Below are 12,407 nucleotides of genomic sequence, written 5' to 3' on the forward strand. Positions count from 1 at the left end.
TTGTGTTCACAGCCAAAAAGACTTTAAAAAGAAACTGGAAGAAGAGTTAAAAGGAAATAAACAATATAAAAAACAAAATCTAAGAAAGACGTGGCAACAATTTATCCAGAAGTTGTTCAATGTGAATACAGCAGCACTGCAAAAACACAAAATCTTAGCAAGTAATTTTAGTCGAATTTCTAGTTAAAATGTTAGCACATTTGAAATATGACAAAACTTCGCAAGATATAAGGGCTTGTTTTAAATCAATAATTCCTTAATTTTGATGGCAATGCATCCGTTCCATTAGCAGATAATTTTACTCATACCACGAGAAAAAAATGTATTGTTACAAGTGAAATAACCTACCAATGGAACTAGTACATTTTCATCAAAATTAATGAAGTACTGACTCAAAACAAGCTCTTAAAAAGTTACCTGTGAGTTAGTTTTGTCTTATCTTAAGTGTGCTAAGATAATTTAACCAGAAATTAGACCAAAATGACTTGGTAAGGTTTTGTGTTTTCGCAGTGAGACGCTGACCAGGACCAACTTTCTCAATAAATCCTGGTCTAGAGATCAAAACATTAAATACAATTTGCTTTTCTCTCAGTACGCTGAGCTTGATGTGAGCTTAAAGCGGGAAGACGTTGATGCTTTAATGACTTGTTTACATGTTAGGTCACATTATCACAACATTTACTATTTCATCATCACACGGTACATGCTTTTCTCACTTCCTGCAGCTCTGCTACCGCATATTGTTTTTCACTCAACGGCTATAGACGCCTTTGTGTCGATCTGTCACATACAACACACCCAATAAAATACACTGAGGTCTGTGTTTACAACAAGATGTAACAGGAAACATAAAAAAAAAAAAAAAAAAAAACTTGAACCACTTTTGACTGTCATGTTTTTTACTAGCTGATTTTATTAGTTTGTGCTCTGACGCTTTTGAGGCTAAATGAATCTGTTTAGCCTCTGTTTTGAATGGTGATGCTGTTTTGTTGGGCCTCTTTTGTAAAAGAGACTGTAGATCTCAATGAGGTTTTTTTTATCTGGTAAAGTAGAAGTTATTGTTCTTATTACAAATACTCTTGCGAGGCCTTATAATGTATTTAGGCCACCTTGAGGGTGTGTGTGTGTGTGTGTGTGTGAGTTTGGGGGGTGGTTTCTGCTCGCTATGTGTGTGCTTGCGTGACTGTGCGAGGGTCAACTCCTGGGTCAGTTAAATTCATTCATCTGTGAGTGATTATGGCTCAGTTCTAATATGGCTCATAATTAGACTTATACATTGTTCTGATGCTTTGACGCTTGTGAGTGAGATTTCCATTTTAAAGAGACCTGAAAGCAGACCGCCGGTGCAGAACGACTCCGTGTAGAGATGTTCAGATTTTATATTATATTAAGAGCATCAAACCACACTGGGAAGTCGCTGAAAGTGATTGGAAAGGTTTGATTGTAAAGCAGAGCAGATTTAAATTTTAACCAACATCTGGCAGGCAGACGCACCAACGTCAGCCTCTCATCTCCTTCTGCACTAACTCTACCTTCTGGCGGCGGCGGCGTCCCGTTCTGTCTTCCAGCGACGGGACATAATTGAACATGATGTTTGATTAAAAAGGGCCTCGTGTGTGTTAGAAAGTTGTGAACCGTGATGGCAGCTGCTAATAGGAGGGACAGTGTGTGTGCGTGTGTGTGTGGAAGAGAGAGGAAGTAAGTCCGGGGATGAGCTTGAGTTTTCCTTTTTTTTTTCCTTTCTTCCGCGGTCCCTGGATGACAAGTGCTGCTGAGATGAAGATATGGTTATTTGACCTGAGGGCATCGAGCTGAGAAAAGTAGAAAGACAGACCATGAGAGGAGCCGGGGAGGAGAGATGGTGTGTGTGTGTGTGTGTGTGTGTGTGTGTGTGTGTGTGTGTGTGCGCGTGTGTGTTCTTTTTAACCCCGTTCTCTCCTTTCTCTTCACATCCCAGCTTTTCTTTCGCTTTAGGGTCCATGGATATCAGTTACTGCAGTCATTCCTTCTCCATCTTTCTGCACTCTTACTACTGACTTTCTCCCCATGTGTGCAACTCTTTCCTCCATTGCTCTTCACACACTCATTTCATCTGTCCTCCCACAATCATCTTGATCCTCTTCTTTTCTCTTTCAACCCCAAATCAGTGGAAACTTTTCTCATTTAGTTGCCTTCTTTTGCGCTAGTTATTTCCACTCTCTGCTCAGTGTGCATTTTAGTTTTGCATAAATAAATGTAGTAAATGTGCTGCATCTTCACTTGTGTGTACAATCCCGTGTGTGTGAGTGTGTGTGTGTGTGTCGTGTCAGAGGCCCTGCCCCTCCCTGTCCTCTGTCACTGGAGAGCTTGCACGGCCCTCTGACATTTCACTTCAAATTAAATCACAAAGATGAGTGTTCCTCTTTTTGTCTGTAACTTTTCCAACGACTCATCCACCCCTCCTCCCCAATTTGTCCCATTTTATCCCTTTTTTTTAAGGCAAAAGAGAAAAAAGGGCTGGAAGGGTGAGGAGTAATGGATGAGGAAGGGGTTTAAAGTCACAAAAAACAGAAAACTGTGTTTTTGCACGCAATCATGCAGACTCTGCTCTGCATACCTGTTAAGAATATTCAGTTAATTTGTTTTCTGATCATTTTTGCTGATGAAGCAAAATGGAATTTTTAAATGATTCATTTTTTACAAGATAAATAAATAAATGTAAATGTGGCAGAGGATCTGTAATGATGTGGGGAAACCAACCTGGTCAAATGAGATCCTGTGTGATAAAACAGATCCAGTTGTTAAATAATAAATTAATTTCGATTAACAACATTCCTACGCGATCTGTAGAGTCAAGAAGTCACTAAACAAAAAGCAGCACTCACCCTCTAATCTAAAGAAACGAGGAAGTCACTGACATCTATCACTGTGAAAAGTTTTACTAACTCCTTCTCGAGGCTCAGAGACGTCGGCAGACCACAGGGAAAGCCGTGACCCACAAACAGAGGAAACACTGAACAGAGCTGAGCATTCCCAGTCGCCAGCAAACAACTCATCCAGGATGTCACAAAGGAATCCTGAGCATCATCTTAAGCATTGCCAGTTTCACATGTCTCAGTTGAGCAGGAGTTTACCGGGAACAAAGAGGCCGGGGCAGAAACAGTTTGTTTAGCAGAGCTGCAAAACCAAAATTAAACATCTCAACGATCCTCAGGAGTTACAGGAAGCTGTGGACAAAACCTGCTGGTATAAAAACTAGTGCATGTCTGGAAAAAAAAAACTGCTGAACTTTTACAAACTACCTCTCAGTCCAACACACTTAAGAACGGTTGTAAGCGGCATAATGGGAAGGCATTGCTTTACCGAAGAGCAGGAGCTTCTTAAGGTGCAACTTCAAGGTGATAAAGTCAAATTTCTTTAAAGTCATGTTTGGTAAATATAGGATTTTTATTCCGTATGAAGGTAGGATACTTAATTGTGCTATAAAATGACATTGTTTGCCTGGAAAGTACATCATATTGCCTTTTTATTCACAGTTGTGTTGAACAGCAAGACAATGATCTGACCGCTAGTGAGGATTGGCTCAACCAGCTATTAGTTTTAGAGTCAGGTTTGAGACAAATTGGTTCAGATGTGATTTTTACACTCACAAATCAAATCATTATTCGAGAACTACTCAGGTTTTATCTGATTTTAAAATGAGCTCCGTGATCTGCGACATTTAAGTGTGGCAGTAAAGCTGAAGCACAATAAATCTGTGGAGGAGAAAACACTTTCTCACAGCCCAAATACAAAGCCTATCAATGTTTTACTGCACAATGGCTTTTAAACGCAAACCCATAAAACTTCACACCGCTGCTCAATTTTCAGCTCGCAATTTTTTATTTTTTTTCTCCACTCTCCTCATCTGCATCCGTCCACCCGACCGTTCACTCTCCGTTGTTTCCTGGTTCCAATTTCCCCTCGTTGCCTGGTCTGAAGGAGTGAGTCAGAGCCTTGGAAAGACATTTCTGTCCTTTCACTCCATTAGACCGACAGCGCCTCAGACGCTTTTTATGTGCTCACTGATCATATCATTATTCCAGCTGGTCCAAATACCAAATCACTCTCTGATGTGTGATGCTATGAAGATTTTCCTCCCCGCTAACTGTCAGAACCACAGTGAAACAGACCTAAGCGCGCCAAGATGGAGTAGCACGTACAAAACCATGAATCACACATGAAATGCGCCCCTGTTGGCTGGTTGGACCTTTTGTCTTCTGTCCTCTGTTGTACGGGGGAATAATGACGATCAGGGCCTAATACATAATTCTTTTGAATTAAGCCAGAAAAGGTCCAGCTTGTCCCTTCGGGGGCCAGGCGAACCTAGAATCAGAGTCTTTTCATCCCTGAAGGGAGCGAGCTCTGCAGCTGGTAAACCTAAAACCCGCTTGCACATTTGCATTTTACAAAGTCGAACCGAGTTCCTTTCCGAGTTCACTTAAATCTAAGTTTGTACTGTGCTGAAGGAAAATAAAACCGGATTATTTCTTCACCTGTCACAGGTGCACAACTCCAGGCAATGCAGAAGGATCAGAACAAGGCTGCTGAAGCGGAAAATTATTTCCATACTATTTATCGGTATCATGTAATTGTAGCAAATTGATCAAAATGTGTTGTAAAATGTGCCCGATTCTCAGTAGTTCGTTGTGTCGACATTGAATTTTGTCTCTGATTCCGGTGGGCGTGAGGAGAATCTCTCTTTTCAAATAAATTCAGCATCAACACGTCTTTTCATAGGCGTCCTTGCTGCTCCGTCCTTTATACTGAGGGAGGATTCATTTTGAAAATCGCTTGCGTTATCTCCGCTGTTGTTATTCGTTAATATAAAAAGAAACATTTTTTGGGATATGGCGACTTTATTTCATTACTTTTTGGCATCGTCCCTTTGAGTCACTGAAATATTAGGCAAATTGAAAATAAATGAGATGGAAGGCTATGGAGATGCTTTGGGATCATTATTTATCCACACAAAAAAATTCTAATATTGTGTAAATGGATTGATATTTAAAATGGTTATTGTTTTTAAAAGTTTTCCCTAGAGCATAAAGGACAGCAGGATTCACCTCACACGGCTGCACAGACAGATTCAAAGCCAAAAGTTAATGACACATGTTTCTGCTTATGTTGTCACCTCGTTTCTTAAGGTATGTGGGCCACAGCTGGTGAACATGTGAGGGAGTGGCAACATGAGAGCCCTATGGATGTGTGTGTGTGTGTGTGTGTGTGTGTGTGTGCGTGTGTGTGTGTGTGTGTGTGTAAGTAAAAGGGAGTCATGCTTCTCAGCTGTGCAGCTGTCAAAATGTCAGCTTGATATTTCAAATCAGCAACATAACACCACAGCCACAGTTTTCAGCAGGAGAATGCAAAAGAAAAGCTGGGATGTGAAAAGAAAAGAGAATGGGGTTAAAAAGAACACACACACACACACACACACACACACAGGCGGCATCACGTTTGGTCATTTTATTGCTCTTGTCTGGGATTCGCAGAGATTTTTTATTTTTTTTTTTGGTTCTGTGAAAAGTGTTTCCCAGTTATTATCAAGGCTAGTTTTTATAACTGGACTCAATTTTATTTTGTTTGTGCGTTCGCATGCAGCTGTAACGCCAGCTACGATTGTAAGCGTTCCTCTCAGTTTGCAAACTAAAGATTTCACACGGTTGGAGCATAAAGAGAGAGAAATCTTTGATCTCTTCGCACAATCTCTCTAGATCATTCAGGTCGTCTCTTGTTCTCTCTTCTCCTCAGTCGCCTCAAGCACTCTCTGCAGGGTTTATGTCTGAAGGCTGAGCTGGCCATGAAAAGTACAGATTTGTTTCTGATTGTCTACTTCTGTGTTAATCCACATTCTGGATCGTTATCCTGCTGAAAGAGCAAATGACGACCAGCTTTAGGATTTCTGGCAGAGACTTAAAATGTCCCGGTATTTCAAAGAATGTGTGATGCTGTGCACTTTAACAAGTTCGCTTTGCACTTTGAAAAAAATATGACAGGCCCACAGCATGACAGATCCTCTATCGTGCTTTATGATAAGATTGATGGGAGCTTATTATAATGGATTTTTCACATTTCCATCTGTTGTTTTAAGCAACCAGTGCTGTTTGATGCTAAAAGGGACATTTTATCATCATCTGCCCAAAGTGTCCAGTTTTACTTTGAAACCCTTCAAAGCAAAACTGGATATTTATATTCATGATGGTGGGGAAGAAAACACTTTTTCTTTCTACTATAATTCTGAAATAACAAGTTGGCACACTGATTAATAATAGTTATTATGGAGGATCAATGATAACAAGAAGAAACTCTTAACTAATCAAGAGGTGATGAGCAACAAGTGTAGCAAAATGCAAGCAGGGAAACTGAAGGAGAGCGACTAATTAGCACAGAGGGGCTGAACTAAGACTCAAATAAACTACATTTAAAAGAAAAACAAAACTACAGTGGTCTGTGAGAACCAAATTTAAATGCACAAATAAGAACTGAAGAACTGAAATATGGCGAGACCCAACGAACATGAGTAAACAACAAATAAATGCTTAAAACATCAACAGAAATAAAAAAAACCTGTAATACACACGTGGATCAGGACAAGAAAGCAGAACGTAAATAAATCCTTCAAAATAACAGTTTAAGTATCATTTTATCAACCAAATCACAGCAGCTTTTATCTGCACACTGTTAAATTAAATACATGTGAAAAGATGTTCATTATTATTTAGTATCAAGAAGTACTCGTCGAATACAAACACAGCTACTTCCACCAGTCAAACGACTGGTGGAAGTAAGTCATTCAGTAAGTCATTCAGTAAGTCATTCAGCATTTCTGTTTATTTGTTATTCTGTGCCCAGAATGTGGAAATAATTTACTAAAAGCGGAACACATGTGAACGAAAGTAGATTCTTCTAAGCACAAGTTGGCTCCACCGTTCACGTGAACGACTGAACTCACACAAACTCAATTTGGCCCGGGCCGACGCGTCACATGATGTTTTGCAACTGCGAGATAACAAGCCGCCATCTAAGTCGAGTTAAATCGCTGCTTCAGTAAGAAAAAATAAAAATAAATAAAAAAACAGACAGCTTGTTTTGAGTGTAATTCAATGAAGCTGGTTTATTCTGTAAATCACAACTTTCTGTAAGGTTTTTCCATGCTTTAATTTATTAGTTATTTTAGATTTGAATGCAGCTGTGACTTGTGCTTTTGGCCTGGCCTTATCTCTGCCTTGGCCAAAAAAAAAAATATATATATAAAAGGTTAAAACCCATTTGAGGAGCTTTGATGGGCTGTAGCAATATCAAAATTTAATTTAGCTTTAGATATAATTTTATTTATACGAGCTCCAATTTTTGTAGCTTTGCTACACTTGTGTTGGATGTGACTGCATTTAACATAATGCATACAGTAATACAGTTACGACGACTAAATCCGCAAAACTGCAAATTCTACTCAAAGTGCCTTTTTTGATAATTAAATATTTGGTTACTTTCAAACCGTTTCGTCCTGTTGCACTAAAACATCTCCTCGGCTGAAAGACCTGAAACCCACAGCATGAGTCATGCTGTGGGTCTAATTACTGTTTCCTAAGGGAACAATTTCCATAATGTCAGAGAACCATAAAACATTTATGGACAGCTTGAGACATCAACGTTGAGGTTGCCCAGTTGAAAAACACAAACCCACCGGATGACATCACTGTAACAAAGCTTTTATCTTCTGCTCGACCAACCCGGAGGAGAAAGGACGCAGAGACATAAAGGATGCTGCGCACGTCTGTGGAAATGTCACAAGTAGCAGAGAGGGGAATGAAGCGTTTCTGAAAAATCTGAACACCCTGGGTTAAATCTCAAATTATTTTATCTAGAAGAACAAATCCACGGTGAAACATTTCAAGACATTTTCAAATTAATGTGATATTTAACAGGCAAACAAACAAATTAGTTTGACAAAATAACGTCGAAAATACAAATTCTTTAACAGCCGAGTTGCACAGGTGGGTTTAGTGTATTTGAGTGTATTTGAATGTTTTTACAGCACAGATGTGATGCATTTATTTAACATTTACTTAACATTTATTTAACATTTATTTAACAAATATATGTGCGCCAAGTTTAAAAAGTCAAAGCAACACTAAATTGATACATTAGCACGTCTAAAACCAGATTTTAATTGAAGTGTACTTTTTAAATAAAAAAATAATAATAAATAACTGTAAAACAAATCACAAATCAATTCAATTTCAGGGAGGAAAAAAAAATCTTTAAACTTCGGAAGCAAAGGTTTGGAAAACAAACAAAACAAATAAATAAAACTGTTCTGATGAAATAAATCAGATTTTATACTTAGTTTGCATGTTTATTTTGTTTTTGTTTTGCGTACCCTGTAGATATAAAACAACATAAATTTAAAGATCTACACATCGCAGCTACCTAAAAACATTATTTAAGTCATGACGAAGAGGTCTTTATTTAATATAGGAGAAACTGCAGGCGGGCATATTCACCATTATTCAACAGTATACATGCCGTCTCTAAACCCCGGTGTTGTACTAACTGCTGTTTCCTCATTTAGATCTATTCCCTCCGCTCTGCACAGAAAACATAACTCAGCACAACACCTGGAGCAGATGTGTTTGTTGTTGCAATTTTTTTTTCTTTATTCCTTGACCTTAAATTTCAGTAGCGTAAGTGCTTATCAGCTGCTTCTTATGGCTGACTTTGGTTTGCAAGTGTTGAATTCATTAAACTAATTATCTGAGCTGATATCTCAAAGCTCTGCTGAATAAATCTCATTAATATCAAGTGCTTTTTGCAAAACAAGCAATATTTAACCCACCTGTGTTGGAACATGAAGGGAAAACTGCAGAACCAGAACATTTAAAGCTGAAATTATCTCATGGATTTACCTCGAGGGGAAACATGCAGAAATTAATTAGGTTATCTCTTGGTCATTAGTTTTTATCTGCAACACTTAAAGCATGTTCCAGGCACTAAACGAAAGGCCCAAGTGGTTTAATTACTGGGTTTGATAATCATGATTAATTAGACAGAGGAAAGGCTGGCGTGTGTGGACACAGACGTGGCCTACTTTTGGAGTGATTGTGATAAATATGCTTTTTTAATCTATGGATTCGGAACATATTTGTTTTTGCACCTTAAGGAACAAAAACAAACCTGCACAATAGTTCCTGCAGATCAAAAACTAAAACTGATGCAGGATACTAACCTGATTTATCTCTCTCCCCTCCTCGCCACCTCCCTGTGTGGTCTCTGCCTCCCTCAGTGGGACGAGGTCAGCGTCCTGGATGACCGGGGGAAGCTCATACGGACCTTCGAGGTCTGCAATGTCAATCAGAATTCCCGTCAGCAGGACAGCTGGCTGGCGACACCTTTCCTCTTCCGTCAGTCGGCTCCGCGGATGTTTGTGACGCTGCGCTTCTCTGTGCGCGACTGCGCCAGCCTGCGGACGCCGTCGCCCACCTGTCGGGAAACGCTCACCCTCTACTACAAGCAGGCCGACTCGCAGGCGGAGCTAATGAAGACCTGGAGCCCGGAGGTGAGATCAAACACGGGAACGTTTGTCTATTTTGTCATTCTAGTTTGTCTGGAAACTCTCACACCGAGTGTCGAAGTGGTAAGGAACGCCACGTTCCAGATAATGTTAACCTCAATTAGAGGTCAGCAATTTAAATCCTGCCTTTTCAAAATAGTTTGCAGATTTTTGCTTTGTTTTCTTTTTGAAACATCCATGCCTGTTTTTGCACTGCTTCTGAAGCACATGTCTAAATGCTATTTGTTGATAACGCAAGAGGAAAAAAAAAAAAAAAAAGTGTCATTTAAATTTGCCGTGATTGTTGGCAAAGGCCACTTTAAATGGCCGTGTGCTGGATGGTATCTTTAAACGCCTCTTGGTGATTTTCAGCTCTGGTTCCTGTCTTATTTGGATGATGTCACGAAACAAGAAAAAGACGAGAACAGAGAGCAAAGATTTTTTGAAAAACAATGTTTAGTCTGACCACAGATGTAGTTTTACACATCCGTCACCTCTTGTCAGAATAAAATCTCTTCACACACACCAAAAGGAGACGGCATAGTTTTGGCTTTTGGGTCAGTTCCTCTTTGGGACTTCAGAACTTGCTTTACAGATTCTTTCACATTGTAAAATACATAATGCCCTGCAAAAAAAAAAAGAAAAAAAAATGCCTAGTAAACTTTTCCACATTTGGTCACATTACAGCAGCATCTTTACTGGTTTAATTGGTGTTGGCCAAACTGTGCATAGTTGTGGCGCGGTAGTGAAATTACATCTGAATGTCAGTTGTTTGCTGTTCTGTGAAGAAATCAGAGGTTTGAAGACAAAGGAGCAGCTTAGGCAGAAAGTTGTGAAGAAGTGTCCAAGATTTAAACATCTCAAGGAATAATATACAATCCATCATCTGAAAGAAGAGATGCAGAAGAGAGCTGCACAGATCCACACCTCAGTTGGCAAAATCTGCGGACAGAAGTCGTTCAATCCACAAATCTGGGTCTTTTGCAAGAGTGGCAAGAGTAAAGTGAGAAACGGCAATGTAGTGGTTTACATAAGTGCTGAATGGCTCAGTCAAAGTCCAGACCGAAATCAAACTGAGAATATGAAGTGAAATATGGAAAATGCTCGATAGATGCTTCCCGTCCAGGGTGACTGGATGTGAATTGATGAAAACTTCAATCTCTCGATGTAAAAAGCTGGCAGAGATGAACCATGAGAGACTTCAGTTGTTACAGCAAAAGGTCAAAAGGACTCTAGAAAGCACTGATGCAGGGAGACAGTTTCTGTAATGGTAAAAATAAAAAAACAAAAAAACTGAAGATCGTGTGTCTATGGACTCTACACCAACATGGAGTTAGTTCTCTGTGATGGTCTGTCACATAAAATCCCAACAGAATATACTGAAGTTTGAGGGTTTTGGACATAAAGTGAGAAAGTACAATGATGGTGTGAATTATTTTGCAATCTGCTGTATTTTTTTTTATAGCAGATAATTCCTTAAGGAGATAGTTAGCATACTTCCTAAGTAAAAAAAAGTTATTCTGCAAACAGTGGAATGATGAGCATACACACCACTAGGACATTCCCAAATCCGGTGTGTGTAATTTATCATTTCATGACCATCTGAGTTTGAAAGTTGTGCTGATTCAAAGTACTCTGAATGCTCTGTTGTTTCCTCTTGGATAGTTACGAGTCTGCATCTGTTTCTCCCCCATTTTTTTTTTTTTAAATTGGGGAGAAAATAAAGGAAAGCGAGAGAGGGGCTTCTTTTTATGCACTTGTCTTGTCCTTCATCCTGACTGCTGTGATGGTATGACCAGGCGATGCATTTATCAGCTGGCCATCACCACACACTGCCTTGACCTTTGTAAGGCGCATGTGTGGAAGGGCGCGCGTTGCTCAGCGCTCACACAGCGATGATGTCTTCACAGATAAACCTCCGGATTCTCAGCCTAAGGGGAAATAACCATGGCTACATTTCAGCAGGCATGTCAGAGCAGAGCAGCACGGTGCTGCATAGACGTCACCGTCCTCCACATCCATTAAAAATAAAAGGCTTAAACCCAAAAAGTGTGGAGTGGTGTCAGAACTGAGAGGGGCACAAGATTTTCCAAATGTGTACACGGTTAAAGTTTGCTAAATACATGCGATGATTAATTAAATGTAGCACCCAGATGAATTGGCCTAATTTGGTCCTAATTTTGCGCACATGCCTGCAAGCAAATGTTTTAGTTTGCACGGCTTGGCTTGTCTAGGATGGGACCCGAAGGGAGGAGGAGGTAGCGCCATCGTGAGTGAGTCGCTTTGTATCCCGGCCCTGAGGGGGGCCTGGCATGTGACCATCTGTGTGCCGGTGCTACCAAATCTGTGATCCATTTGACTTTACAACAAAGGCAACACGGTCACGGGACCCCCGACGTTTCCTCTCCACACCGACAGCGAGCTTAGCACTCCCTTTTCTAGTTAGTCATCTGAAACCGTTAATTATTACTAGTGAGTTTAAGTTTGGGATGTCAAGTTGTTGACTGCCAGATCTGTCTGGGTATTAAGTGTCTATACTTTGTAGTAACAAAACTGAATTTAATAGTAAATTTACAAAACTCTTGTGCATGTAACGTGCTGCTACCCAAAGCTGTTAATCCCCGAATGCCCACTGCAAGGCCCAAACGACTTCCTGATTAAGTAGAGTCTGGCCACAGCTGATTTAAACAGGTATTATTTTAGTCACTGCTTGAGGCAAAGCACCTCCAGACAGAATTATTAAAGTCATCATTAGTGATTCATCGCTGTTAACATTAAAGCGGCAGCCCTTTCATTGTCGTCTGACAATGACTGATTGCATAATCACTCTGATTACTGC

At 39.9% G+C, this 12,407-nt stretch overlaps 1 protein-coding gene across 1 annotated transcript in view; it reads left to right on the forward strand.

The window, feature by feature from the left end:
- ephb6 (eph receptor B6) overlaps positions 1–12,407 on the forward strand; it is a 59,280-nt gene that overhangs the window by 20,024 nt on the left and 26,849 nt on the right. Inside the window, exon 3 of the mRNA XM_015040765.1 lies at positions 9,302–9,574. Within this exon, the coding sequence (XP_014896251.1) occupies positions 9,302–9,574 (273 nt within the window). The remainder of the gene's footprint in view (positions 1–9,301; positions 9,575–12,407) is intronic.

The sequence above is a fragment of the Poecilia latipinna genome, unplaced genomic scaffold, assembly GCF_001443285.1.
Source record: "Poecilia latipinna isolate Pla-1442-1.1 unplaced genomic scaffold, P_latipinna-1.0 Scaffold526, whole genome shotgun sequence".
Classification (NCBI taxonomy): Eukaryota; Metazoa; Chordata; class Actinopteri; order Cyprinodontiformes; family Poeciliidae; genus Poecilia; species Poecilia latipinna.